This window comes from Zalophus californianus, chromosome 12 (assembly GCF_009762305.2).
Source record: "Zalophus californianus isolate mZalCal1 chromosome 12, mZalCal1.pri.v2, whole genome shotgun sequence".
NCBI classification, from domain to species: Eukaryota; Metazoa; Chordata; class Mammalia; order Carnivora; family Otariidae; genus Zalophus; species Zalophus californianus.
The window spans coordinates 50,577,727-50,605,230 of NC_045606.1; the positions used below are offsets into that span (position 1 = coordinate 50,577,727).

Here is a 27,504-nt window from a genome sequence, read left to right on the forward strand (position 1 = left end):
ACTTAAATTTGTTTTCTCTTCTGTCTCAAATCCTCATTTTAAGTTCCCAGTTTACATCCTTCTGCTCTCATTTCTGTCCCTTGAGTATGATTGTTTCCTCATTGAGATGAATTGGATAATATATGGAAATTCTAAAGACAAAATATACTTAATTGTACATGTTATTGTATTCATTTACCTATCAGTGAAACTTGGTACAAATTAATGTATATTTTATGAATATATATTGACCTCAAAGTAAATTAGCATACCTTTTTTTTTTTAAGATTTATTTATTTTAGAGAGAGTGAGCAAGCAGGCGGGAGGGGGAGGGGGAGAATCCCAAGCAGACTCTCCGCTGAGCACAGAGCCTGACATGGGGCTCTATCTCAGGACCCTGAGATCATGATCTGAGGAGAAATCAAGTTGGCCACCCAACAGACTTAGCCACCCAGGCACCCCCAAATTAGTTTATTTAAACATAATAAAAAACATATTTTCATACTATTTTTTTCTCATCTACTTTTTCTTTTTTTCTCTTTCACTCATTCTTAGTATTTTCCAATAAATCTTTATTTCCTCCATATAAAAACTTAGCCCTTTCGGGGTGCCTGGGTGGCTCATTTGGTAAAGCGTCTGCCTTCGGCTTAGGTCATGATGCCAGGGTCCCTGGATCAAGCCCCACATTGGGCTCCCAGTTCAGCGGGGAGTCTGCTTCTCCCTCTGCCCCTTGCCCTGCTCTTGTGCGTGCACTCTCTCTCAAATAAAAAAGTCTTCAAGAAAAAAAAAACACAAAACTTAGCCCTTTCAATAAAACCATTGCATGTTGCAATAATATTGGTGTTTTATATGTGCCAACTTGTTAAACTTTTAAATTTATTTTAGGTGTATTTGTATACAGAAAAAATAATAAAGCTTATAAAAATGAACATAACATCCAGCTTAAGACATGTCATATAATATACATTATATGGTATATGTTATATTATTATATAATATAATATTGTTATACAACATAAGAAATACAATATACATTTGAAGTTACCTATCTCTCTCTTTCATCCCTTTTCTATTCCTCTGAATTTGCTTTCTTTTTTCCCTTGTCTTCCTTTATATTTTTACTACATTCATGTACATATTTAAACAGTATATGCTATTCACTTGCACATTTTTAAACTTAAATAATTAACGTCATGTACATTCTTTTGCTTGCTTTTTCAGTCACCGTTTTTTACTGTAGATTTATTGTTCATTTTCACTTTTATTAAATATTAGTGGATTGTTCATTGAGGTGGGTGTAATAGTTTGTCCTTCTACAAGCAGTCTGTGAGTTTCTCTTGCTCTATACTTTCACCAATGCTTGGTATTGTCAGACTTCAAATTTTGGATGAATCTCATGAGTGTAATATGGTATCCCCTCTTGGTTTTAATTTACATTTTTTTAACTATAACTGCAGTGGTTTCTATTCATGTATTTGTTGGCTTATTGAAATGTTTCATTATCTGGGAATTCCATGTTCATACTTTTTGTCCATTTTTCTGTCCCCATTTATTTTTAGGAATTATGTATGTAATGCAGACATTAAAAATTACTTTATGCAATAAATATTTGCAAATATTTTACCCCCAGTTTACCTTGTCTTCTCTTCTAGGCTGAGTGGTCTTGACCGGCCGAGGTCTGATTAGCACATGGCCTTGAGTTGTTATGAACTTGTGTCAGAACCTAAAGTGATGCCTACTTTGTGTGCTTGGGTCTGTTCAAAGCAGTGGCTTGGGATGAGGAGGGACTCTGGGCCCTCCTCTCCCAGCCCCAGTCATTAGGCCTCAGTGAAGGGACAGCAGGCCCCAGTTTTAGGGCGTAGTGGATGCTCAGGGTACATTCCAGCCTGTTCAGTCTCTTCTCTTTTCCACAGTGGCTTGTGTTTCACTGGCTCATGTTATATAAAAGTATTTGAATTCCTTTTCTTTCCCAACTGTAGAATGATATTCTACACACCTTTCAGTTGTTTTTTTGCATGTAGTATTAGATAGATATCTAAATTCATTGTTCCCATTATGGATCACGTTTTCCCAGCATCATGTATTGACATTCCTTGTTTAACTGCTGCTCTGTAGATCATCTTTATTATATGTGGCGTTTCCATATAGTCCCATATAGTCATGAATCTCCTTCTGGACTCTCTGTTCTATTCTACTAATCTACTATACTCTATTCCATAATCTAGTAATACTCTATTGTGTTAAATGACTTAGTTTTTAGTATGTGTAGTTACTTGGTTGGGCCTCTCTCCCCGACTTATTCTTTGTGTTCAAAATTCATATGGCTATTCTCTCCCTTTTACCTCCTATACAAAATATAGAATCAGCTGAAACATTACAGAATTAATTTGGGAAGAATTGCTATCTTTATGATATTAATTCTTTCTATCACAGAATGTAGTGCATCTTTTCATCTCACTTTACATCTCTGACTACTAGAATATCACAGGTCAGTGTACATGACCTGTGATATTCTTTTTTTTCCAGGAAAATATATATAACAAAAATTTACCATTTAATAATTTGTAAGTGTATAGTTCAGTGACATTAAGTGTATCCACATTGTTATGCACCCATCACTACCATCTCTCTCCAGAACTTTTTCATTTTTCCAAATTAGAACTCTACCCTTTGCATAATAGCTCTGTTTCCCCCTTTTCCCAGCCCCTGGCAACCACCATCCTGCCTTATGAATTTAGTTACTCTAGGTATGTCATGTAAGTGGAATCACATAGTATTTGTCTTTTGTGACAGGTTTATTTCACTTAGCATAATGCCTTTAAGGTTCATCCATGTTGTTGCACATGTCAGGGTTTGTTTTTAAGGCTGAATAATATTCCATTATAAGTACTAATTTTTAAAAGCTTGTTGACATTTGCTTTATTGTAGGGTCAGTTTTGTAATTATGTACATATGTCCTTGAAGGAATATATTTTATTGGTTGCAAATTTAATATATCTCTAAGCTAGAGAATTGTGTTATTCAAGTCTTCTGTAACCTAGGTCATTTTGTGGAAAGTTTGTCATGACCTCCTTCCCTGATGTGCATTTTTCATTTTTTTCTTTATAGTTCTGCCAGTTTATGCTCTTAACATTTTGAGCTGATGTTCCTAGGTTTAAACTTGTTGTTGTTGTTGTTTTTTAAAGATTTTATTTATTTATTTATATATTTTTAAAGATTTTTTAAATTTATTTATGAGAGACAGAGGGAGAGAGAGAGAGGGAGAGAGAGAGAGAGAGAGAGAGAGAGAGAGAGAGAGAAGCAGAGGGAGAAGCAGGCTCCCAAGGAGCAGGGAGCCCGATGCGGGACTCGATCCCAGGACCCTGGGATCATGACCTGAGCCGAAGGCAGACGCTCAACCATCTGAGCCACCCAGGCGCCCAAACTTGTTGTTAATTAAACTTTCATATTACTTTATATGTACCCTTATATGCTTTCTAATATTTTCCCCCTAAAGCCTGTTTTGTCTGTTTTCAACATGTCTGCACAAGATTTCTCCTCCTCCTCTTCCTTCTTTCTTTCTTGTTTGTTAGTATTTTTTATGTCTTCCTAGAACCTTTTTAATTTAACCTTGCTCTGCCAAAGAATACAGCTGTTCTGTCTTTTAAATTCAGTTTGACTCCCTCCATCTTTTAACTGGTAAATTGAATATCTTCATATCAAGTGTGTTTAGTAGCATGTAGGGATTTGTTTCTAGCGTCTCCTTTTGTGAATTATAGTTGTTCAGCTTTTTCAGTGCTTCATTTTTTTCTCCATCATTTTTTCTCCATTTATTTTAGGTTGATTACTTCTTGGTTTTGCTTTTTTTTTTTTTTTTTTTACATTAGTATGGTGTATTTTCATAACTTTAAATTGTCATTTCTTTTTTTTTTAAAGATTTCATTTATTTATTTGAGAGAGAGAGAATGAGAGACAGAGAGCACAAGAAGAAAGAGGGTCAGAGGGAGAAGCAGACTCCCCGCTGAGCAGGGAGCCTGATATGGGACTCGATCCCGGGACTCCAGGATCATGACCTGAGCCGAAGGCTGTCGCTTAACCAACTGAGCCACCCAGGCGCCCATCTTTTTTTTTTTTTTTAATTTCATTTAAATTCCAGTTAGTTAATAGCAGTGTAATATTAGTTTCAGGTATAGAGTATAGTGAGTCAACACTTCCATACAACACCTAGTGCTCTTCACAACCACTGCATTCCTTAATCCCCATCATCTATATTACCCATTCCCTCCACCTACTTCCCTTCTGATAACCATCAGTTTGTTCTCTATAGTTAAGAGTCTGTTTTTTGGTTTGCTTCCCTCTCTTTTTTTCTCTCCATTTGTTTTGTTTCTTAAATTGCACATATGAGTGAAATCATATGGTATTTGTGTTTCTCTGACTGATTTATTTCGCTTAGCATAATACTCTCCAGCTCCATCCATGTTGTTAAAAATGGCAAGCTTTCGTTTTTTTATGGCTAAGTAGTATTCCATTGTGTGTGTGTGTGTGTGTGTGTGTGTGTATATATATATATATATATATATATATATATATATTACAACTTCTTTATCCATTCATTAGTTGATGGACACTTGGGCTATTTCCATGGTTTGGCTATTGTAGATAATGGTGCTATAAACATTGGGGTACATGTATCCCTTTGGATTAGTATTTTTGTATTCTTTGGGTAAATACCTAGTAGTGTGATTGCTGGATTGTAAGCTAGTTCTATTTTTAACTTTTTGAGGAAACTCCGTACTGTTTTCCAGAGGGCTGCACCAGTTTGCATTTCCACCCGCAGTGCAGGAGGGTTCCCCTTTCTCTTTTTCAAAAATTTTTGTCTACTTTAAAGTTATGCACATCATTTTTATTTATGTAATAGCTACTTTCAAATTATTAACACGCATGTTTAGTTTTAAAAAGTCTAAATTTGGGTGCCTGGGTGGCTCAGTTGGTTAAGCGACTGCCTTCGGCTCAGGTCATGATCCTGGAGTCCCAGGATCAAGTCCCGCATCGGGCTCCCTGCTCCGCAGGGAGTCTGCTTCTTCCTCTGACCTTCTTCCCTCTCATGCTCGCTCTTTACCATTCTCTCTCTTTCTCTCAATAAATAAATAAAAATCTTTATTAAAAAAAAAAAGTCTAAAGTTAACCAGTACTTAAACACACATCCTGAATAACACAAAGACTTCAGAAGATGTAAATTTCCACCACCCCTTGGCATTTTATAAGATAAGTTCTAGGGATATCTACAATTCTAATTTTCTGAAAAGCAAGACCTCTGAAGTTCAAAACACTGTGAATCAAAAAGAATATAAATTTGCTTATAATGCCAAAAAGAAGGAACATATATTCTTTAAAGAAATGGCTTTGGAAATAGAATTTTTAACGTTTTTTAATTATTTTCCCATGAACTTTCTCTTAGATCATATCTTTTATTAAACTAATTCAAATAATTATGATTATTTCAATGATTATTTCAAAGATTAAACACTATAATTTTTTATTTCTGTATTTGCTCTTGCTGAAATTGCATAATGATATTGATTAGAGCACATAATTAGAAACCACCCACATGTCTGGAAGGAAATGTAACCATCGAAACAAAGTGAAAACACAGAAGCCATAAAACAGGTCCCTGAGCAATGGCAGCAAGAAAGCAAAACCAAACCAAACAGAAACATAACCAAAAATCATGGCTATTACAAAAAAATAGAACCTTGAAGTTGCCTCTGCCTCGGGGCTTTATTACCTCATAACCTCCATTAGCAAGCCATCCCCAATAAATATTTTATTCTAAGGGAGAACATTGTGCTTGTCATACAAAGAACTTCAAGACCTTTCCTACCCACTTTCAATCCCCCATGATTTAGAAAGGCCAGGGCCTCAATAACATTGATGTCTTACTAGACATCAATGAAGAATTTACAAAATAGGTGCGTAATAACTCCTCTGCGAAAGTAATTTACAATTTTTATCAGTAGGAGGAGACAGATGATGTTCAGGCATAGTGGCCTTAGACCACTTACTTCATATAACAAAAGGTTGATTTAACACATCTCAGTAACCTGAGAGAATTTCCTGGAATGACCGTCTGGTAAAGTAACCAATCAAAACCAAATCCCCAATTAAATCACCTGAAAAAAGAAAGACTAATGTATGCTTAAGAAATGGACTCAATGGGACACCTGGGTGGCTCACTTGTTTGGGCATCTGCCTTCGGCTCTGGTTGTGATACCAGAGTCCTGGGACCGAGTCCCACGTTGGGCTCCTTGCTCAGCCTGCTTCTCCCTCTGCCTCTGCCTGCCACTCCCCCGCTTGTGGGTTCTTTCTCTCTCTCTCTCTGGCAAATAAATAAAAAAAATTTTTTTAAGAAACAGACTCAATATAGTATATTTAAAAGATTTTAATCAAAAATGCTTTTTTGAGGTGAGAGAGTATTATTCACTTAATGGGCATTTTTCAGTGGGGCTCAATAGGTGAAAGTTTAACTTGGGTATCCATCTGATTTTTATTAACAGGTTTTGTACCTTTCATTTTATTTTTCTGACAATGCAACAGAGAAACATGTACTTAAATTTATACTTAGAACTATGGAAAATAACCATGGACAAAATTATCTCTCATTAAAATTATTAATAGAAATAAAAGCTTCAGTGAAACACTTCAGTCCATTCCAGCTACAACAGAAAAATACTACCTCAATTTTCAACATTAAGCAGGAAGCTTTTTATTGCTGAGGAGCAATATCCATCTGAAATAAAAATGGCGTACCATTTTGTGATACCTTGGTGTCAAATATGCAGCATAATAATGTGTGTCTTACTGGATCGTCAAGATTCCCCCTATATGTTAAAAGCCATACTTCATTTGTAAAAGTGTATAATGTAGTCAACTCTTTTGAAAGTGAATAAACTTTTCTCTCTTTAGGCCTTTTATTGGTAGAGGTTCAAAAATATTTGACCTATGTCTGCTCTTAGGTCTAAGTTTCAACTGTTTATTTTTAAAACTATTTACCATTTTTCTTAATTAAAGTTTTAATATGGGTGGTACATAGAAAGTTTGAAAACCTCATAAAAGTACAAAGGAAAAATAATCCTGAAATCATTCATTTCTTTCTTTGTCTCTTGGCTCCAACACTAAGTAATTTCAGAGTATTGTCCTTTGATAATTGTTTTGTCGGTCTCTATTTTCTTATATTTTTCACTCGTCATTCCTTGGTATTTCTATGTTATTATTGCTTATAATACGCTTTCTTGTTTTGTCTTACCCTCACAGTGAGATCTTAAGGATGACTGTGTTTCTCCTTGCTATTTATTTACTCAACCTGTATTTATTAACACCTGCTGTATGTGAAACACTGCATGGGAATATATGAATCAATGGGCAAAGCTCTTATCCTTATGGAACTTACCGACAAGGGATAAAGTGCTTGAATATGGGGTGTCAACCCACAAGATCGGGAGCCATGCGTAATTCACTTCCCTGTCTGTGCAACCCAGCATGGGATTTCTTTTCTTCTGCATCTACAATAGATATTGGGTGGATGCTTAATGTGATGTATAAATAACTACTGTTGAAAAAGCAGTTGTCTCTTACCTATATGGCCATATTCCAAATTCTAGAGATTGGAAAAGTAGGATTCTGCCTACTTGATTGTGAAGTTCTATATTAAGATGTAACATTGGTTTCATGCTTATAACTTAGCAAACTGTTACTCCATTATCTCAGAGGGTTCCTGTGAAGCTCAAGTAAGCAATAAATATGCTTTATTTAAAAAGAAGGAAGGTGGTGGTATTTTTTACCTGGAGTTCTTACAGCATTGATTTATTCATTAAGAGATAAAACATTCAGTAACCCCAGTCATCTAAATCATGGTTATATTATTGGCCTTTAACTTCCAAATATGTTACATATTTTAATGCCTTTAACTTCCAAATATGTTACATATTTTTAAAGAAAGCATAAGAAAAAGATAAACAAGGCAGCAGGAAATAAGTACACAGAAGAGTTAGAGTGAGTCCCCAGTTCAAAAAGCTTTCAATATTATACATGGAAAGATCATTTCTCTCTCACACATACAACTTATCTAGAGCTTTTCCCCACTCTTTACCTGGTTAATTCAACTTATCCTTCCCATCTCAAATTAAACATCACATTCTTAGATGGAAGTTCCCTCAACATCTATATCAGATTTTCTTTACATTTTTTCATGGAACTCTGCATTTATCTTATACAGCACTCATTATATTTATAATTGCATTATACTGAGAAATATTTAGTGTCTGTATCCTGACCAGGCAATAAACATAAAAAAGGGTCAACATACCAGCAAAGTGTCCGGCACAGAGTATGAGCTCAGTAAGTGGTTATTGCATGTAGTAACTAATATGTAAAAGATGATGGCAGGGAAAAGGAGAGAGAAAAACAAAGTGTGATGGGAATTTAATGGAAAGGGAAGGCATTTAATATAGGAGCTTACAAAGGTTCTATGGAAAATTTCAGGTTTTCTTTAGAGGATGTGTATGATTGCTGAATGTACAGCTGTATAGACACATCTCGAGGGATGATACAGAAAAGATAGATTGGTGGAAGACAAATGATCAGGGCCACAGTATCCATAGACACAGTAGACACTGTGCCCAGAACCCATGATAGTTTTAAGGGGCCCACAGAATGTTTTAAATTTTAATTTTTTGATGAAAAAATGAAGACTACAGTAATATATAGTAATCCAACGTATGCCAATGTAAGCATAGAAAGTAATTTTTAATATATATTTTTTATGGAGGAAGGGACCCAAAAAAGGCAGTAGTGCCCTGGGCTGATGATAATGAGAATGTAGCCCTGGGGACAATATTTGTTATACAGTAGTTAGGATTTGGCTAGAACCTAGAAAAGGAATAGAAGACTTAATGTTGAGAATGCAGGTTGGCCTCAGGTCAAAGAGAGTCCAAATGCCAGGCTGCGGAAGTTCATTAAACTTTGTTTTTTTTCAGAGAATTTTTTGTCAACTTCTTGCTTACAGAGGGCTTTTGGAAGAGAATTCTTGCAGGAAGGAATAGGGTGGATTGTGTTAGAAATAGGGTGATCAATCAAGGACCTTTTGCATTAGGTTAGGTGAGGGTTAAAGAGATTACAGTAGGAAGGGACAGAAGGGATGGAGTTTACAGACATTCAGGTATATATTTACCCATGCATTTTAGATCATATGCTTAAAATTCCCTTTTCCCCATAGAAAATTCCCCAAATCATAATTATAAATTTGCATTCCCTCTGAGTATAAATTCCATGAGAGAAGGGACTATATCAACCTTACTTTTTGTATCCTCAGGGCACTGAAGATGGAGACACTTGAGAAAATAAGAGAGTTAGACTCCTGTCAAAGTGTTAGAACTGTTATAACTAGAACTAGATCCTGACCAACCCATCCTTATCATCAAAGCCAGTGCTCAAAGCCTGAGCATGTGACAAATGCCTTCCAATTGATTGATGGTTCAGTTAGAGCAAAACAGCAGTAACAACATATACATAAACATTAAGTATAACTTACTTTAAAGTTAATTTTAAATGATTATTAATTTCTTGGAAAATTGGGTACTCTTAGCCTATGGTCTATAACTAAATATATATTTATAATCATAACTTGCACATTTATATGCTGCATTAACTCATATACAGAGGAAGTTGTAATGACATAAAACCATGTAGTATGCGTTAAGTACAGTTGTGTTGCATGTAGATCTGTTAGCATTCTAAGTGGGTAATTTGTACACTTAGGATGTTACAAGCCTTGTGCTAGATAGAAATACAAGTATCACATATAATGGCATATGTTGGGTGCTAACAGGTTAGGTTAGTAACAGGAAGGATAAGGCAGATCCTCACTAAGGAGAAGTGATGTTTGTATCAAGTCTTGAAAGAGTAAATGCTAGCCAGCCAGGTAGATCAAAGCAGAAAGGCATGTAAAATTTTAAAATTCGAGGAAATTACTCCTATACTTAAAAAGACTTTATTAATCTTTTGGAATACCAGTTTCTTTATCTGGTGGCATGTGATAATCATCTTTTGTATCACTGTTCAGCTATTTTCAGTGTTTGTTCAGAATATGGAAAAGGAAAGAAACGTAAAAAGCAGCATGAAGGTTATGAATTCCATGATTTTGAAGAAGAGGGAAGATAGTGTATAATATTGATAGGTAAATTAGCTGCCTGTCTGTGTTTTAGAGATTTGTCTTTTTTGGGGTTGGAGGAATAGACTAAGTGAATCTTCAGAAACTTCCAAACTCTGCCTTTTGATTTGATAACTTAAGTGTGAAGAATGTTAACATTGTTAAATCATTGTGATTATATTTAATGCTCTTTAAAGAAACTAACATTTTATAGTATTGAGATTATACCATTCAACCTATGAAAAATTCATGGGTTCTATACCATAATATAAAAACTGAAAGGTATTAAAATGTAGCCATTTAATTGGTAATTTTTAGGATCCCATAAATTTTATTACCAATATTACTGAATAAATTCAAGATAAAATTTTCAGTATTGAGCCTTATTGGCAATTTGAAAGCAGCCAAATTGTTCTCCTACTTTGTGTTGCAAAAATTCTGGAGCTATATTCAAAACGTTGTTATCAAGATAGGAAATGAATCTAAGTCGATGTTCCTCTTGAGGTTAAAGGTCTGTTTCTTTCAATCAGTTCAAATTGACAGGCCTCCTGCCATCACCTCCTCCTTAGCCAGGCAGCCAGGCCCTGGCAGTCAGCGTGAAAACATCTGTTGAATGGATTTATTGACTAGATCTTGTTTTTTCTCTCTCTTTTTCTATTTTTTTTTTCTTTCTCCCTTCACACCGTTTATTATGTCTCTGACCTGATGAACTTAATTTGTTTACACGTTGTTCTCAGTGTCTCCCTCAATGCTTGTCTCATGTTTCTTTCTACTGTGCTCTTTTCTTGGCAACAGCCCTTCCTGGAGCCCCAGCACACACGTGCGCTCTCAGTGCACCAAGCTCAGCTGGCTGTGGTTGGCATGGATGGATTAGAGAAACATCGTCTTGTCTCCAGGACTCATTCCTCCCCTGCTGCCTCCATTTTACCTCATCCAGCAATGGACTGCCCCCTCCAGCCTGGCTCTGCAACTGGTAGGAATCCCTAAAGACTCTCCCTAATAGGCAGGCTAATGCACCGTTCTTGTAGGATTAAGCGATTTAAATGCTCTGAATAACTCCAATAGCAGAACGCTCTATTTTAACCCAATGCAACCCAAATTTTATGAGGTTCTATTGGCTACAAGACAAACAGCACATCTGATAAATCTTGGGCTTAGTATTAATAGCCTCATAAATTGTTATCATTCAAGGGCCTGGAAAACACATCAACAGGTGCATAGGTCCCTTTTGGAAACAAAATCCCTACAACATTCCTTAGCACTGTTCCTCAATCTCTTCCTCCTAGTAGTCATGGCCCCTAGGAAATTTATGATGTTTGGCTTCATTTGACTCTAAAGAGTACCTCTCCCCTAGTTTGTTTTTCATGTTTTGTTTGTTTCATTGTTTTCTTCTGACCTGCCATACAAATGACACCTGGGAGACAATGGTGCCAAGCTACATACGTTAGTTCCATTTCTATTTATTATGGCACGTCTGGGTGGGCTATTTGACCAACCTCTTCGTTTGCCTGCAGCTGTGTTTGATATTTTAGAACCTGGCTACAGAGGAAAACAAACCAGATAATTCCAAGGCCAGAGGAAGGTCAAGTCTGGAACATACACAGAAAAGGGGTGCTATTCACTCTCCAAAGGGACTGTGCTATAAATGTCCATGTGCATAAATACTCCTTTCTGTCTTCACAAGAATGGGGTCCAGAAGATATCCATGCTCTCAAACTTGTGGCTGATCAAATGAAAAATATTATAGCCCCAAGGGGCTCATAACTTGGATGCAGCAAGGGGAGTATTCATGTGCACCTTCTCTCAAAGGCTCTCACAGGTTATCTGATTTATTTTTGAATCAATTTTCAGGATTCAGAGTTTGTTTTTGTGGCTTTGGTGACCTCATGCAACCCTTTGTGCTTGGAAAAGTTAAAACACTTTTTCTAAAATCACATTCCCAAGCCTTGATATCATCTTATTTAAAAATCAATGAATGGGGGCACCTGGGTGGCTCAGTCATTAAGCGTCTGCCTTCCGCTCAGGTCATGATCCCAGGGTCCTGGGATTGAGTCCCACATCGGGCTCCTTGTTCAGCGGGGATCCTGTTTCCCCCTCTGCCTGCCACTCTCCCTGCTTGTGCTCTCTCTATAATAAATAAATAAAATCTTTAAAAAAATAATAAAAACTCAATGAATGGAATGGCCAAGTTACTTAACTTTGACAGACATCTTTAATAAGTATGCAAAAGAACTACTTTTTATAAGGTGTTATACCACAACCCAACATTCCATCCTAGGAGTTACAGGCTGGGTATATTTGCATATATTTCTTGCACCACATTAGCCACTGCCTTGGATCCCTCTATTTCTTAGAGCATAGCAGACCTGCCCTGGTATCCCAGACAACTCAGGACTGCAGCCCAGTATCAGCAGAAGCTGCTTGATTCAGTCATGCCTGGTTCTCTCCGTCTTTAGAGAGTGTTTGCTCAAAACCAGGTATATGATGTAGAGGAATACTTTTGGTAGCTATTCAGATCGGTAGCCTTCAAGAATTACATTCTTCTAAATTCTTTTTCCTGAAAGTATTTTTTTATTTAGCCATAAGCATTCAAAAGAGAACACAGAGCAATAGTCATCCTGTCATAATGACAATTCCACTCACTCAAAATTATTTCCTTAATTTTAAAGTGAACTTAATTATAAAGTTTCATGGTGCTGTTCCTATGTATGTTGCTGTCTGCTATTGAAATCCTATTGATTGAGTTTCTTTTCTTGGTTAAGAGGGGTGACCCTTTCCTGACAAGCTTTGGCCTTTCCTCTGCTTTTAGATGTTCCTTCAATATGAATAAAGCAAGTTCCCTGAATATTAGAATGATACTACAAGTTTAGGAAAACACTGTTGCCAGATGGATAGGGTTGGTAAGTCTTAGAAGAATCCAGGTGAAAGAGTAGACTATAACTGTAATAACATAAGCATGACAAACAACCTAATCATTCAAAACAAATACTGGGTCATTTCAGATGATTAGTTTCTTTCTTATAATGTCAGCATCCTGGTATTTATCAGAGTTTGTATTCCAAACACAAGTAGGGAAATGAACTTGAGATTATTTTCGTATTTAATGGACTTGATAAGGCACATTTTTTGCCTAGTGATTAAATAAACATATTTTTTTAAAAACAGGATTTTAGGGGCACTTGGGTGGCTCAGTTGGTTAAGTGGTTATGCATTTGACTCTTGATTTCTACTCTGGGGGTCATGAGATTGAGTCCACCCCCCCCCCCCCGCTTTGGGCCCATGGAATCTGCTTAAGATTCTCTCTCTCTCCCTCTCCCTCTGCCCCCTCCCCTGCTCACGCGCATCTGTGTGATAGCTCTCTGTCTTAAAAAAAAGTGCACAGGATTTTAGTGTTTCTAATGATCTCGATTTCAGAGGTGAACTATTAAGACTGATTTGTAGTATGTTTGAAAACAAGTATCTCTAAGCATTAAATTCCTTTCTTTTGATTTTTTAACATCTCTCTGTTGTAGATGCATTTAAAAAATCAAAAGTGACATTCAAGTACGTTCCTTGGAAATATTTAGGTTTTTTTTTCAAAAGAAGGTTATACAATCTCACACACTCAGTAGTTGTTCCACTAAAAAGTAAGGAGGAGAAAGCAAATACATTGTAAAGGTGATTTGCTTAAACCCGTCTTATAAGAGCTGTACTTTTTGCCGTAACTTAAAAAGTTATTTAATAGTTAACTCAAATACTTTTCAAGGCACACCTTTTCAAACTTGCGCCTTCCATGTGGATTCTCAGCCACCAGATAGAGCAGCCACACCACTCCCTTTTTGAAAAGAACAAATCAGTGTTCCCAGGGGAAAATGTTTGAATTCAGTCAGTTTTTGAAAGAAGTCGTCAGTCTGTTTCCTGTGAGGACTTGAATGGACCAAGAAATGGACTAATATGTAGACACTACCTGGTGGCCCTACAGAATGCCTGGTAAAGATATTTCTATGGACAAGAAGAGCATATGATCATGATGCTGCTAGTGATAATGAAGAATGTAGTGCACAGCCAGGTTGCCACATATTCATTTAAAGGGATTTTATGTTATATTGTAATGAGTAATAATACTTATTTTTTATAATATTCAATTTAAGAGGTGGGGTTTTTGTTCTCTTTAAAGCCAAGGCATATTGTTTATATGACTTCTGGCAATTAGGGAAAGGGCAGTGTATTTTTTTTCTTTACCATTGCCATATCTTCTGCTCAGCTATTCTTAACAGAGGTGAGGCTTGGCCATGACTCATAACAGGGCATTGACAGTATATGACATAGTTGTCCCAAATGGGATTCACTGAAACAAAAATTTAATGGCAAATGAATTTGGTTGGCTTTATCTTTCCTATCACCCAGTACAATTTAAGATCTTCTATCTTCCCGCGCTAGGCTGCTTTACATAATCTGTGAGAAATTCTCTCTTTGTAATATTGTCTTTTTGCTCAGTATCTAGTGTGAATAGGATCATAGTACTGAAACTAAACCAACATTGTGGAAGCCATTAAAAATAATTTAGTTAAAAGAATTTTTAAATTGATGCTTAGTGGGTAAAACAGCACGATGGAAAGTGAAATACATTTGAATATTTCAGTATGAGAATAGCAACACTGGCTTGCCTTCCTTTCCTTCCTTCCTATGAAAGATGTTTTCTCAAGTCAGGCTAACTCCTTTTAATCCTTCACGTTTTTATTTATATGTTATTTTCTTCAGAAAGCCTTGCTTGGTCAGCTAAATCCAAATTAAATCTTTTCTGATTCCTCATAACAAACTGGATTTTTCCTAAATATTGTGATTATTTATTTCAAGCATTGCCTTCCAATGGGCTCTCCATGAGGAGACTGTGGTTTTCTGTTTTCTCTATCCCCAGTACTTAGGTACATGGCTAGCACATGGAAAGAGCTTAGTGTATATATTTACTATATAATAAATCAACAAACAAATGAACAACTGAATGAAATGAGAGTAAATAGACATGAATTACCTAAAATTACACAAAAAAATATCATTGGTACATTAAGTGAAATTTTGGGGTAACATATTTTTATTAACTAGAGAAAAAGGATACATGTTTATTGAAGGCAATTTGGTAAATCTAGAAAACTTTATATGAGAATCACCCATTACTCCATCACTCAGAGGTAACAATAAGTAAAATATGGATTTATTTTCAGTATGTTTTCCTCTTCCTATGTAGCCACATAATAAATTTCACTTTCACAGAATAAAGGGAAGTTATATGTATGTTTGTGTTCATATTTGTGTGCATGTGTGTATTTGTAAGTATATGTGTATGTGTGTAATTGTGTGTATGTGTGTCTGTTTTAAGACCTCTCAGAGCAACTTCTGTTACCACCTGTATCAGAATGGAGAGATTAATTTCTTTTGGGAAGATAATCAATTTTGAAATTACCATCTTCAGTATATGTGCTTGAAATGTCTCCTGAAAAACTTTTTGAAAAATTGCTCATCTAAATCTCACTGAAGCTGGTAAAAATCGCTATCTTGTTTATTTAGGTGATTAACTGAACTTGATCACATATATTATATATCATAACATATAGCATACATATTTATAAATATATATGTAACTTATACATATTTATGTATATTTATATTTTTTATTTTTTTTGGCTTTTTTATGCCTGACAGTGTCATCCTATTACCTTCACACATACTTGGACACAGACTTATCGGGCACATCTTTTTTGTCTGAAAAGTCTAGAAATATGGTCAAATGCTCAAACATTTGGATAGTCTCAGTTTAGCTTTAACAAGAAGTCTGAATTCATACTGGTATGTGTTTCTTTGTGGGCAGCCTGTTTATTCTTTTCTGTAGCCTCATAGTATGTTTTCTTTATCTTGTTAATTAAACAAAAAACAATGAAGGGGAGTAAATCAGAGGGGGAGACGAACCAGGAGAGATGATGGACTCTGAAAATCAAACTGAGGTTTCTAGAGGGGAGGAGGGTAGGGGGATGGGTTAGCCTGGTGATGGGTATTAAAGAGGGCACATTCTGCATGGAGCACTGGGTGTTATGAACAAACAATGAATCATGGAACACTACACCAAAACAAATTATGTAATATATGGTGATTAACATAACAATAAAAATTAAAAAAAAAACAAATCATCTCTATGGTGAACATTTGCAGTTACATGAGTACATGTCTCTTTCTAGTTATGGTAAAATTCTTCAATTATTTCTATTATTTAATTACTCCGAATTCCTCCTTGAGGGAAATCACAACTTTTTGTTCAGCTGTGTCTTCTCTGACTTCTGTATTTTCCTTTCCTTGTGTACATGCCTAAGTTTATATTCAGTAGCACTGATTTGGTTTCTTGAAATGTAAATTCCTTTTTTGTTGCCTCCAGTGTAGATTTTATAGGGCCAATGTCTTTTGACATTTGAGGATGTCAAAAAGTTTTCTAAAATTTTATTTTGGTTCCTATAGTAAATCATATTCAATGATCTAACTAGTAGGAATGATGTTTCCTTTACAGTTTCTGTAGAATATTCTCAGAGGCCCTGGGTTATGTTTGTTTGTGTTTATTTGTTTTTGCTCACTCATTCTTAAATGTAGAGAAATCTTTATAGATATTTGCCAGCAAGTGAGTGAATTCTGTTTGATTTCACTTTTTCCAACTTATATGCTGGTTGAATCTTCTCTTTGACTATGTTGTTGAATGGCAGTACTAGTCCAAATCCTAGGTTTCAACAGACTATCTCATAGTGTGAGTTGGAAGGCCTGAGGTGGGATTTCTTCCATCCATTTCTTTTTTAGCTGTCTGATACTCTGAGAAGATGATTTACATAAAAAATTATAAGTCTTAGAAATTCTTTTTATCTACTCATAGACATATAGTTTAGCAAATTTTAAACATTCACTTTTGGATATTTCATTTGTTTGATGGACAAATCAAGTTTCACAATTAATAATTACACTATCTGGTACTTTAATTTAAGTGTACCTGTTAAAAGATAATATAACAAGTATTACAGATATTAGAATATAAAGAGTACAGTAGATATAGAACAAAAAAGCAAGATAAGCCTTATGGATAGACAAGAATTATGAATAGAAAGTATAATAGCTGCTGTAGGTATGAAGTGGAAGTTATTAGGAATTACCCTTGCTTCGAGATAGCACTTATTATCCATTTTAGTAATTCTACACATTTAAGGTCTTTTAAAAAATTTTTTAAAAATATTTTTAAGAGGTTATCTCTGACCTCCTAACCCCATATATTTTTTCTTCCTTCCTGTACAGAGTTTTTTAAAAAAAATGTCATATAACTATATTTATACATGCCTCATCTTTACTACTAGATCATGAATTAAATGTAATAAAATGAAATTGTTGGCATGCCAAAATTCGAGTGGTTGAAGCAAGATGGTCAAAGAGTGGTGGCCAACCCTGGAGGTGGCAAGAAAGATGATAAGGACAAGAAAAAGAAATCTGAACCTCCTGTACCAACTAAAGTGGAAGAAAAGAAGAAGAAAACAAAGGGACCAGATGCTGCCAGCAAGCTGGCACACCTCACACTCAGTGCCAGTTAAAATTGTTGAAGTTAGAATTAAAGACTACCTTCTCATGGAGGAAGAATTCATTAGAAATCAAGAACAAATGAAACCTTTAGAAGAAAAGCAAGAGGAAAGATCAGATGGATGATCTGAGAGGGACCCTCATGTCGGTAGGAAACTTGGAAGAGAACATTGGTGACAATAATGCCATCGTGTATACATCTGTGGGCTCAGAACACTACATCAGCATTCTTTCCTTTGCAAAAGACAGAATCTGCTGGAACCAGGCTGCTCGGTCATACTCAACCACTAGATACATACCATCATTGGGGTGCTCATGTTTGACAGGGATCCTTTGGTCACAGTGATGAAGGTAGAAAAGGCTCCCCAGGAAACCTATGCTGGTATTGGGGGGCGGTGGTCAACCAAATCCAGGAAATTCAGGAAAATTTGGAGCTTCCTCTCATCCTGAACATTATAAAGAGGTGGGTATAAATCCCCCAAAGGGGGTCATTTTCTATGATCCACCTGGCACAGATAAAATCTTATTAGCCAACGCAGTAGCAAACCAAACCTCAGCCACTTTCTTGAAGGTGGTTGGCTCTGAACTTACTCAGAAGTACCTAGGTGATGCCTAGGTACTTGTTTGGAAATTGTTTCGAGTTGCTGAAGAACATGCACCATCCATCATGCTTATTGATGAAATTAATGCCATTGGAAAAAAAGGTATGACTCAAATTCCAGTGGGGAGAGAGGAATTCAATGTACAGTGTTGGATCTGTTGATCCAGTTGGATGGATTTGATTCAAGGGGTAACATGAAAGTTATCATGGCCACAAACTAGATAGAAACTTTGGATCCAGCACTTACCAGACCAGGTTCCATTGACAGAAAGATCGAGTTCCTCCTGCCCAATGCAAAGACTACAAACCTCGTCTTTCAGATCCACACAAGTAGGATGACGCTGGCTGATGATGTAACCCTGGATGGTTTGATCATGGCTAAAGGTGACCTCTCTGATGCCAACATCAAGGCAATCTGTATAGAAGCTGGTCTGATGGCCTTGAGAGAACGTAGAAAGAAAGTAACAAATGAAGACTTAAAAAAAAAAACTAAAGAAAATGCTCTTTGTATAAAACAAGGAGGCACCCCTGAGAGTCTCTATGTCTAGTAGACCACTCCTGTGTTCCTTTTTTTTAAGATTTTATTTATTTATTAGAGAGAGAGAAACAGCATGAGAGGGGAGAGGGTCAGAGGGAGAAGCAGGCTCCCTGCCGAGCCGGGAGCCCGATGTGGAACTCGATCCCAGGACTCCGGGATCACGACCTGAGCCAAAGGCAGTTGCTTAACCAACTGAGCCACCCAGGAACCCTCCTGTGTTCCTTTTTGAGTGTGATGTGCAGGATGTGCACTGGGCTGCCTTCATCTGTTAGTCACATGAAATTCTCTGTCCCTGATAAAGTGTGCTCTTTCTCAAATAAAAAAAAAAAAAATTGCTGGCACCTGGATCATAATGAACATTCAATGACTGTTTATTGCGTTTACATCTTTCAGGAAAAGTATCATGCTATCTCTATGTATCACGCTAAATTTCTGTCCTTTGCCCCTGCAAGATATTTAATAAATGTTGTTGAGCAGATATCTTGAGACAGTGTAAAACATCAGGCAGTTGCCAGAAAAGGAATATGAAGTTGAATATCAAGAACTAGACATCAGGATTAGTAGTTTTAGGGTTTAAAGATTCTAGACTCAACTCATAGACCAAAGTAGACTCAACCTAACAGTGTGATATGAGACTGGGTATAAACCTGAAGACAAGAATGGTTTCTGTGGTAAATGACTTAACTACATGTAATGATTAAGAAAAGGGAAAGATAGACAGTAGGTACTTCAAATACTTACCTCATTTAATAAAGCTGAAAGCCAGAGAACGAACATACAGAGTCTGAGCATATCTAGAAAATGTAGAAAAAAATTTTTTGATGGAAAATAAACTTCTAGGGTTTAAAATACAGTAAAGACTTTATGATAAGACTCCTTTGTGTATTTTCCCAAATCCTAATTTTAACTCTTGTCCCACTGATCAAGAGAGAGATTGATCCATTCGCTTATGTTGCAAATGGTAATCAGTAGGGCAGAAAGGGTCAAAGAAAAGTAGAATTCCATATGAATCCCAAAGAGAAGGGCAGGCTTATTTCTCACCCTATAAGTCTTTGTTTTTGAAAAAAAGAAAGGAAAGGAATGGAGATGAAGGATGAGGTTAAAGTCTCACCTTGCACTCTACCTGTTAACACCTCATTGCTACATCATTAAGATGAGTAAGTGGAGGTTTAGAGTTCCAGACTTTATTTATTTCCCCTTAAATTCACATGTCTTTCCAAGAGCTCCTGGACTTTGTATTATGGTCTCCAGATACTTGGCAATAGCTTCCAGCTACCATAACCTATTTTATAATATTTTTTGCAGTGGTTTATGGAGAAAATGTTGTTAAAAGAGGAACAGTACTATGGAGCTAAAAAAGTTAGATATGTCAAGAGATGAAATAGTGAAAAAAATTAACCAACTTGATTAAAATCTCTAGTCTTAAGAAAAACATGTTTGCACAATGAGAGAGATGCTGTACTTTTTGTGTCTATTATCATTAATATATCTTTTATGTAGTATGAAATTGTAGTTGAAAATATGTTAAGCTATCCAACAAGAGGATATAACAATTGTAAATATGCACAAAACATGAGAGTACCCAAATACATAAAACAAAGAGGAAATAATCAATAGTAATAGAATAATAGTAGGGGACTTTAACACCTCAGTTACATAGCTGGACAGATCATCCAAACAGAAAATCAACAAGGAAACAGTGGCTTTGAATGACATGCTGGACCAGATGGATTTAACCGACATATTCAGAACATTCCATCCTAAAAAGCAGAATACACATTCTTTTCGGATGTACATGGTACATTCTCCAGTATAGATCACATATTAGGCCACAAAAGAAGCCTCAAGAAACTAAAAAAGATCAAAGTCATACCATGTATCTTCCCTGACCACAATGCTGTGAAATTAGAAATCAACCACAAAAAAAAAAAAAAACAAACTTGGAAAGACCGCAAATACACAGTGATTAAATAACATGCTACTAAACAATGAATTGGTCAACCAAGAAATCAAGGAAGAAATAAAAAATTGCATGGAAACAAATGAAAATGAAAACATAACATTCCAAAACCTTTGGGATGCAGCAAAAGCAGTTCTAAAAGGGAAATTTATAGCAATACAGGCCTACCTTGAGAAGAAAGAAAAATCTCAGATAAGCAACCCAACCTTACACCTAAAGGACCTAGAAAAGGAACAACAAACAAAATCCAAAACCAGCAGAGGAAGGAAATTATAATAGAAATTAGAGCAGAAATGATATAGAAACTAAAATGCACAATAGAACAGATCAATGAAACCAGGAGCTGGTTCTTTGAAAAAAATCAACAAAATTGATAAGCCTCTAACCAGACTCATCAAAAAAAAAAAAAAGAAAGAAAAGAAAAGACTCAAACAAAATCACAAATGAAAAAGGAGAAATAACAACCAACACCACAGAAATACAAACAATTGTAAGGGACTGTTTTGAAAAACTCTGTGTCAACAAATTAGACAACCTAGAACAAATGGATTAATTCCTAGAAACATATAACCTACCAAAACTGAAGCAGGAAGAAATAGAAAATTTGAACAGACCAGTTATCAGCAAGGAGATTGAATCAGTAATCAAAAAACTCCCAACAAACGAAAGTCCACCACCAGACTGCTTCACAGGCAAACTCTACCAAACATTCATTCATTCATTCATTCAAAAAGATTCTGTTTGTTTATTTGACAGAGAGAGCAGGGGTGGGGAGGAGGGAGAGAGGGAGAAGCAGGCTCCCTGCTCCGCAGGGATGCAGAGCTGTATCCCAGGACCCTGGGATCATGACCTGAGCCAAAGGCAGACGCAACCAACTGAGCCACCCAGGTGCCCCTCTACCAAACTTTTAAAGAAGAGTTAATACCTATTTTTCTCAAAGTATTCCAAAAAAATAGAATAGGAAGGAAAACTTCCAAATTAATTCTATGAGGCCAATATCACCCTGATACCAAAACCAGATAGACATCACAAAAAAGAGAACTAAAGGCCAGTATCTCTCATGAATATATATGCAGAAATCCTCAACAAAATATTGGCAAATCAAACCCAACAATGCATTAAAAAAATCATATACTACGATCAAGTGGGATTTAATCCCAGGACGCAAGGGTGGTTCAGTATTCTCAAAACAATCAAGGTGATGCATCACATCCATAAAGGAAAGGGTAAAAACCATATAATTATTTCAGTATATCAAAGGCATTTGACAAATACAATATATCCATTCATGATAACTCTCTGCCAACTAGGTCTGCCAAATAGGTCTATTATATGTCAACATAATAAAGGCTTTATATGAAAAACTCAGAACCAGTACCTGGGTTGCTCAGTTAAACTTCTGCCTTAACTCAGGTCATGATCTCAGAATCCTGGGATCGAGCTCCGCATTGGGCTCCCTACTCATGGGAAGTCTGCTTCTCCCTCTGCCCCTCCCACTGCTTGTGCTCTCTCTCACTGTCTCTCAAATAAATAAAATAGAAAAAAAAATCTCACAGCCAACATCATACTCAATGGTGAAAAACAGAGAGGTTTTCCCCTAAGTCAGGGACAAGACAAGTATGTCCACTCTCACCACTCTTCTTCAACATAGTACTGGAAGTACTAGCCAAAGCAGTTAGATAACATAAAGAAATAAAAGGCATCCAAATTTGTAAGGAAGAAGTAAAACTCAACTATTTGAAGATGACATGATACTCTAAATAGAAAACCTGAAAACTCCACCAGAAATTTACTAGAAATGATAAATGAGTTCAGTAAAGTTGCAGGATACAAAAATCAATGTACAGAAATCTGTTGCATTCCTGTACACTAATAATGAAGCAGCAGAAGGTTAAGAAAACAGTCTCATTTACAACTAAACCAAAGCCAATAAAATATCTAGGAGTAAACTTACAGAGGTGAAAGACTTGTACTCTGACAACTATAAAACACTGATGAAAGATATTCAAGACAATGCAAGAAATGGCAAGACATTCCACACTTATTAGTTGCAAGAACAAATACTGTTCAAAGGTCTATACTTCCCAAAGCAATCTACAGATTTAATGCAATCTCTATGAAAACAGCCACAGCATTTTTCACATAACAAGAACAAACAACCCTAAGATTTGTATGGAATCACAGAAGACCTCAAATATCCAAAGTAATCTTGAGAAAGAAAAACGAAACTGGAGGTATCACAATACCAGATTTCAAGTTATATTACAAAGTGGTAGTAATTAAAACAGTATGGTACTGGCATAAAGGTGGAACTAGAAATAAACCCAAAATTATATGGTCAACTAATATTTGATAAAGACTGAATATACAATGGAAAAAATCTCTTTGACAAATGATGTTGGGAAAACTGGAAGCTATTTGTAAAAGAAAGAAATGACAACTTTCTTTCATCATACACAAAAATAAACTCAAAATGGATTAAAGACCTAAATGTGAGACCCAAAACCATGAGGATCCTTGAAGAGAGCCCAGACAGTAATTTCTCTGACATTAGCCATAGAAATTTTTTTCTGGATATGTCTCCTGAAGCAAGAGAAATATAAAAGCACAAAGAAACTATTGGGACTACATCAAAATAAAAAGCTTCTGCACAGCAAAGGAAACAATCAACAAAATTAAAAGGCATCCTGCTAAATGGAAGAAGATATTTGCAAATGACATATCCCAATAAAGGGTTAGTATCCAAAATATATAAAGAATTGATACAACTCAACACCCCAAAACAAATAATTCAATTTAAAAACTGGCAGAAGACATGAACAGACATTTTTCCAAAAAAGACACACAGATGGTCAACAGACACATGAAAAGATGCTCAACATAGCTCATCATCAGGGAAATGCAAATCAAAACTATAATGAGATATGACCTCACACCTGTCAGAATGGCTAAAACAAAACAAGAAACAAGTGTTGGTGAGGATGTGGAGAAAAAGGAACCTTTTTGCACTGTTGGTGGGAATGCAAACTGGTGTAACCACTGTGAAAAACAGTTTGGAGATTCCTTAAAAAATTAAAAATAGAACTACTCTATGATCTAGTAATCACACAACTGGATATTTAGCCCCCCCAAGAAAACCCCAAAAACAGTAATTCAAAAGGATACATGCACCCCTGTTTATTGCAGCATTATTTGCAATACCCAAACTATGGACATAGCCCAAGTGTCCATTAATAGATGAAAGAATAAAGAAGATGTGGTATATATACATATACAATGGAATATTACTCAGCATAAAAAGAATGAAATCTTGCTATTTGCAACAATATAGATGGAGCTAGAGAGTATAATGCTAAGTGAAATAAGTCAGAGAAAGACAAATACTGTGATCTCATTATATGTGGAATTTAAGAAACAAAACAAACTAGCAAAGGGAAGAAAAAGGACAAGCCAAGTATCAGACTTGACTGTAGAGAACAAACTGATGGTTACCAGAGGGGAGGTGGGCAGGGGAATGGGTGAAATAGGTGATGAGGATTAAAGAGTATACTTACCATGATGAAAAAAGAAAGAAAGGGAGGGAGCAAAGGAGGGAGGAAGGAAGGATGGAAGAAAATATATTAAACAGTTCCTGTTATGTAATAGCAACTTATATACTTGATATATCTGAATTGTAAAGACGTTATATATCTTTATAATTTGAATGTTACTTTTTATGTCTGCCTGCTTTCTCTTCTGCCTTTCTACATGTCTTTCTTTTGACTTTATTTAAAAATATTTTTTTCATCTTTTGTGCAAAATGCCATGCAGAAATATAAAGCTGATAAGTTAAATACCTGTAGTAGAGGCACTTGCCAGTAGGAAGATAAGGCATATAAAATAAAAGAATACTGAAGAAGTGAGGCTACAAAATCTTCAGGATTCCAAGGAGATCCACTAGTTAGGTTCATCAAGCAAGACTTTATAATGGAGGTAACTGCCCTAGTTCTTATATTTGTTCATTTATTTATGTTTTTCATTCATTCATTAAAAATATTTTTGAGGACCTACTATATTCCAAGCATGTGTATAGACATTAAGAATTCAGACATAAATAACGCAACTCTAGTCTTTGCTTTCATAGATCTCAACAGATAGTGAAGAAAATATACAATTAACAAGATTATACAACAATTACATAATTGTAATAAATGCTCTGAAGATCTAGAGGATGCTATGAGAACATTAAGTAGGAGACCTAATTTAGAGACATTTATTTAGCCTTGAAGAGTGAATAGGAATTAGCCAAATGAGGGCTGGAGTTATGGGGGACAGGAAGGAAGAATTTGGGGCATAGATGGAACAGCATGTATGAAGATCCCAAGGATGGTATGATTTTGATTGTTTTGAAGAATGGGAGGTAGGCTTTGTGAGAGAAAGGGAGATCAAGGGAGGAGGTTTATGAGATGAAGCTGAAGAAGTGGGGAGGGGCCTATCTGTGCCCTGAGAAATTTTAATCTCATCAGTGAAGTCACCAAAGGATTTAAATAAAGGTAGCTGTGTTGTGGCAAATGGAATTGAGTAAAAGTCAAGTAGCCAGTTACAAGGCTTTATTTTAGGAGTTCAGATTAGAGATAATAGTACCTTGGATTGTGTGTGGTTTTGGCTAGAGATAATTGAGTGTTTCAAGTTGTATTTTGAAGGGAAAACAAACACTATTTGTTGGTTCTTTGGAGATGGAGTGTCCAGAGGATACTAAGGTTTCTTGCTTGAGCAATGGTGGGTCATGATGACCTTTACTAAAATGAAGGATACTGTGCATGGCTTAAGATGATGAACTCAAATCTGAGACTTTGTCACTTTATAAATACCATGAGACATCCAAATGGAGATTTTGGATGGCAATTCAATAGACAAGTGTGCAAGTGTACTGCTTAGAAGAGGGATCAACATTAAGGATGAAAATGTGAGTCAGGGGCACAGGGATGTATTTTGAAGGCATTTGAGTGTTACGATTGGATATTATTTGGACCAGCAAAGCAAAGTAACGTTTTTTTCTTAGACATAATTTTTACCACATGGTTTCAAAATACATATGTCATTATTCTGCAATACTCAGATAAATATTTTCCCCTCTTGAGTAGCATTCCTCTAACATGAGATTGTAAGTCAAAGAGAGAATAAAATGCATTAATTAAACTTACTTTACAATAAAAAATTACTGGTCTTTATCTGTTCTTGAATAGATACTTATTTTTGCTCTTTAATTTTGGTCTTGAATTCTTTTGCCCTCATTCCCTGCCCCCAGATAATGTATTTCTATGGTAATTTGTTGGAATATTTGATTGGTTAAATGATTTCTTATGTCAGGCAATTTTGTAAGTAACATGTTTTCCCCCCAAGGAATTGGATTAAGGGTGGAAATCTTTTCAAAATTAACCAGAGTTATAATTATCATCTAATTTGTTGCTTTAAAAAGCCCTATTTTATGTATCCATAATAGTTTGTTTCATCATAGTTTTAAGAATCTTTCTCATCATAGGGTCTAACTAAAATATGAAATATGTTAACTCATGATAATTTAAAAGCAGATTTTATTCATCAGGTATCTATGGAATCTCTACTGAAAGTAGTACAATTAATTCACTTTTTTTTTTACTTTTTCATTTTTTTAGAGAAAAACTTCAAATGTCCCACAGTGTTATAAGATCTACGGTATCCATTATTGCTTACAGACTGGCATAAATTTTGAGAAAAGCACAATAAGCAGGGAGGAAACTGCACAACTCTGAAGGACTTGCTAAGCAGAATAGGCAAGCTGTTGGAAAGTCTTCTAGTTTATTACAAGGCCTGATCCAAAGTGAAGGTAGAATTACTCATGAAATTAATTCATGATTTAAAGAGTCAGCTCATTTTGTGGCTTCAGTGATAAAATTTAGACCTTTACTGAATTGAATTATCTGTCTAAATGTACTTCATAAGATACTGGTAAAATTACAGTATTTTTAAAAGTTTCTTAAGATATTACCGTCTTCATCACTACAGATTTACTAAGCTAGGGTCTGAGTACTGATTAATCCATGGGTTAACCTTTTTTTGCATTTATATCCAGATACACAAGACTAAATAGTTCTTATGTGCTAGGAATTTGCAAATATGTATTATTTCTCTGTTTGTAAATTTATTTTTAAAAGAATATCTTTTTGGGGATAGTCATATTGTCATCTAACTTGTGTCATTACCTTGTATCATTACTCAATCTTGCACTGTTTTCTTTGTCCTGAAGGAATTGCTTACGACCCTCTGATGCTGAAACACCAGTGCATTTGTGGCAATTCCACCACCCACCCTGAGCATGCTGGACGAATACAGAGCATCTGGTCACGACTGCAAGAAACTGGGCTGCTAAATAAATGTGAGGTAATCCTAAATTGGCCACATTCTTTTACTTACTTAAATAAATCCTGTAAAGAGGCCAGTATTCATTTGGGTGATAGTAGAAAAATGTTAATGCTGGAGCACAAACACCATGATGGATGAACCATCATTGGTACTAGTAGCATAGCACTTATGACCTGACTCTGGGCTGTGCACATAGTAGAGACTCAGTCCATGTTGATGGACTGAGCAGCTGCATGATATATGTGTGCTATTATTGTAGCACTTTTTGGTATATACGTTGCATGGTT

At 35.8% G+C, this 27,504-nt stretch overlaps 1 protein-coding gene and 1 pseudogene across 1 annotated transcript in view; both read left to right on the forward strand.

Moving 5' to 3' along the window:
- The window catches only part of HDAC9 (histone deacetylase 9), a 739,057-nt gene that overhangs the window by 420,768 nt on the left and 290,785 nt on the right, over window positions 1-27,504 (forward strand). The window contains exons 16-17 of the mRNA XM_027573169.2: window positions 10,958-11,135; window positions 27,102-27,235. Of these exons, the coding sequence (XP_027428970.2) occupies window positions 10,958-11,135; window positions 27,102-27,235 (312 nt within the window). The remainder of the gene's footprint in view (window positions 1-10,957; window positions 11,136-27,101; window positions 27,236-27,504) is intronic.
- LOC113911020 lies at window positions 17,614-18,886 on the forward strand (annotated as a pseudogene).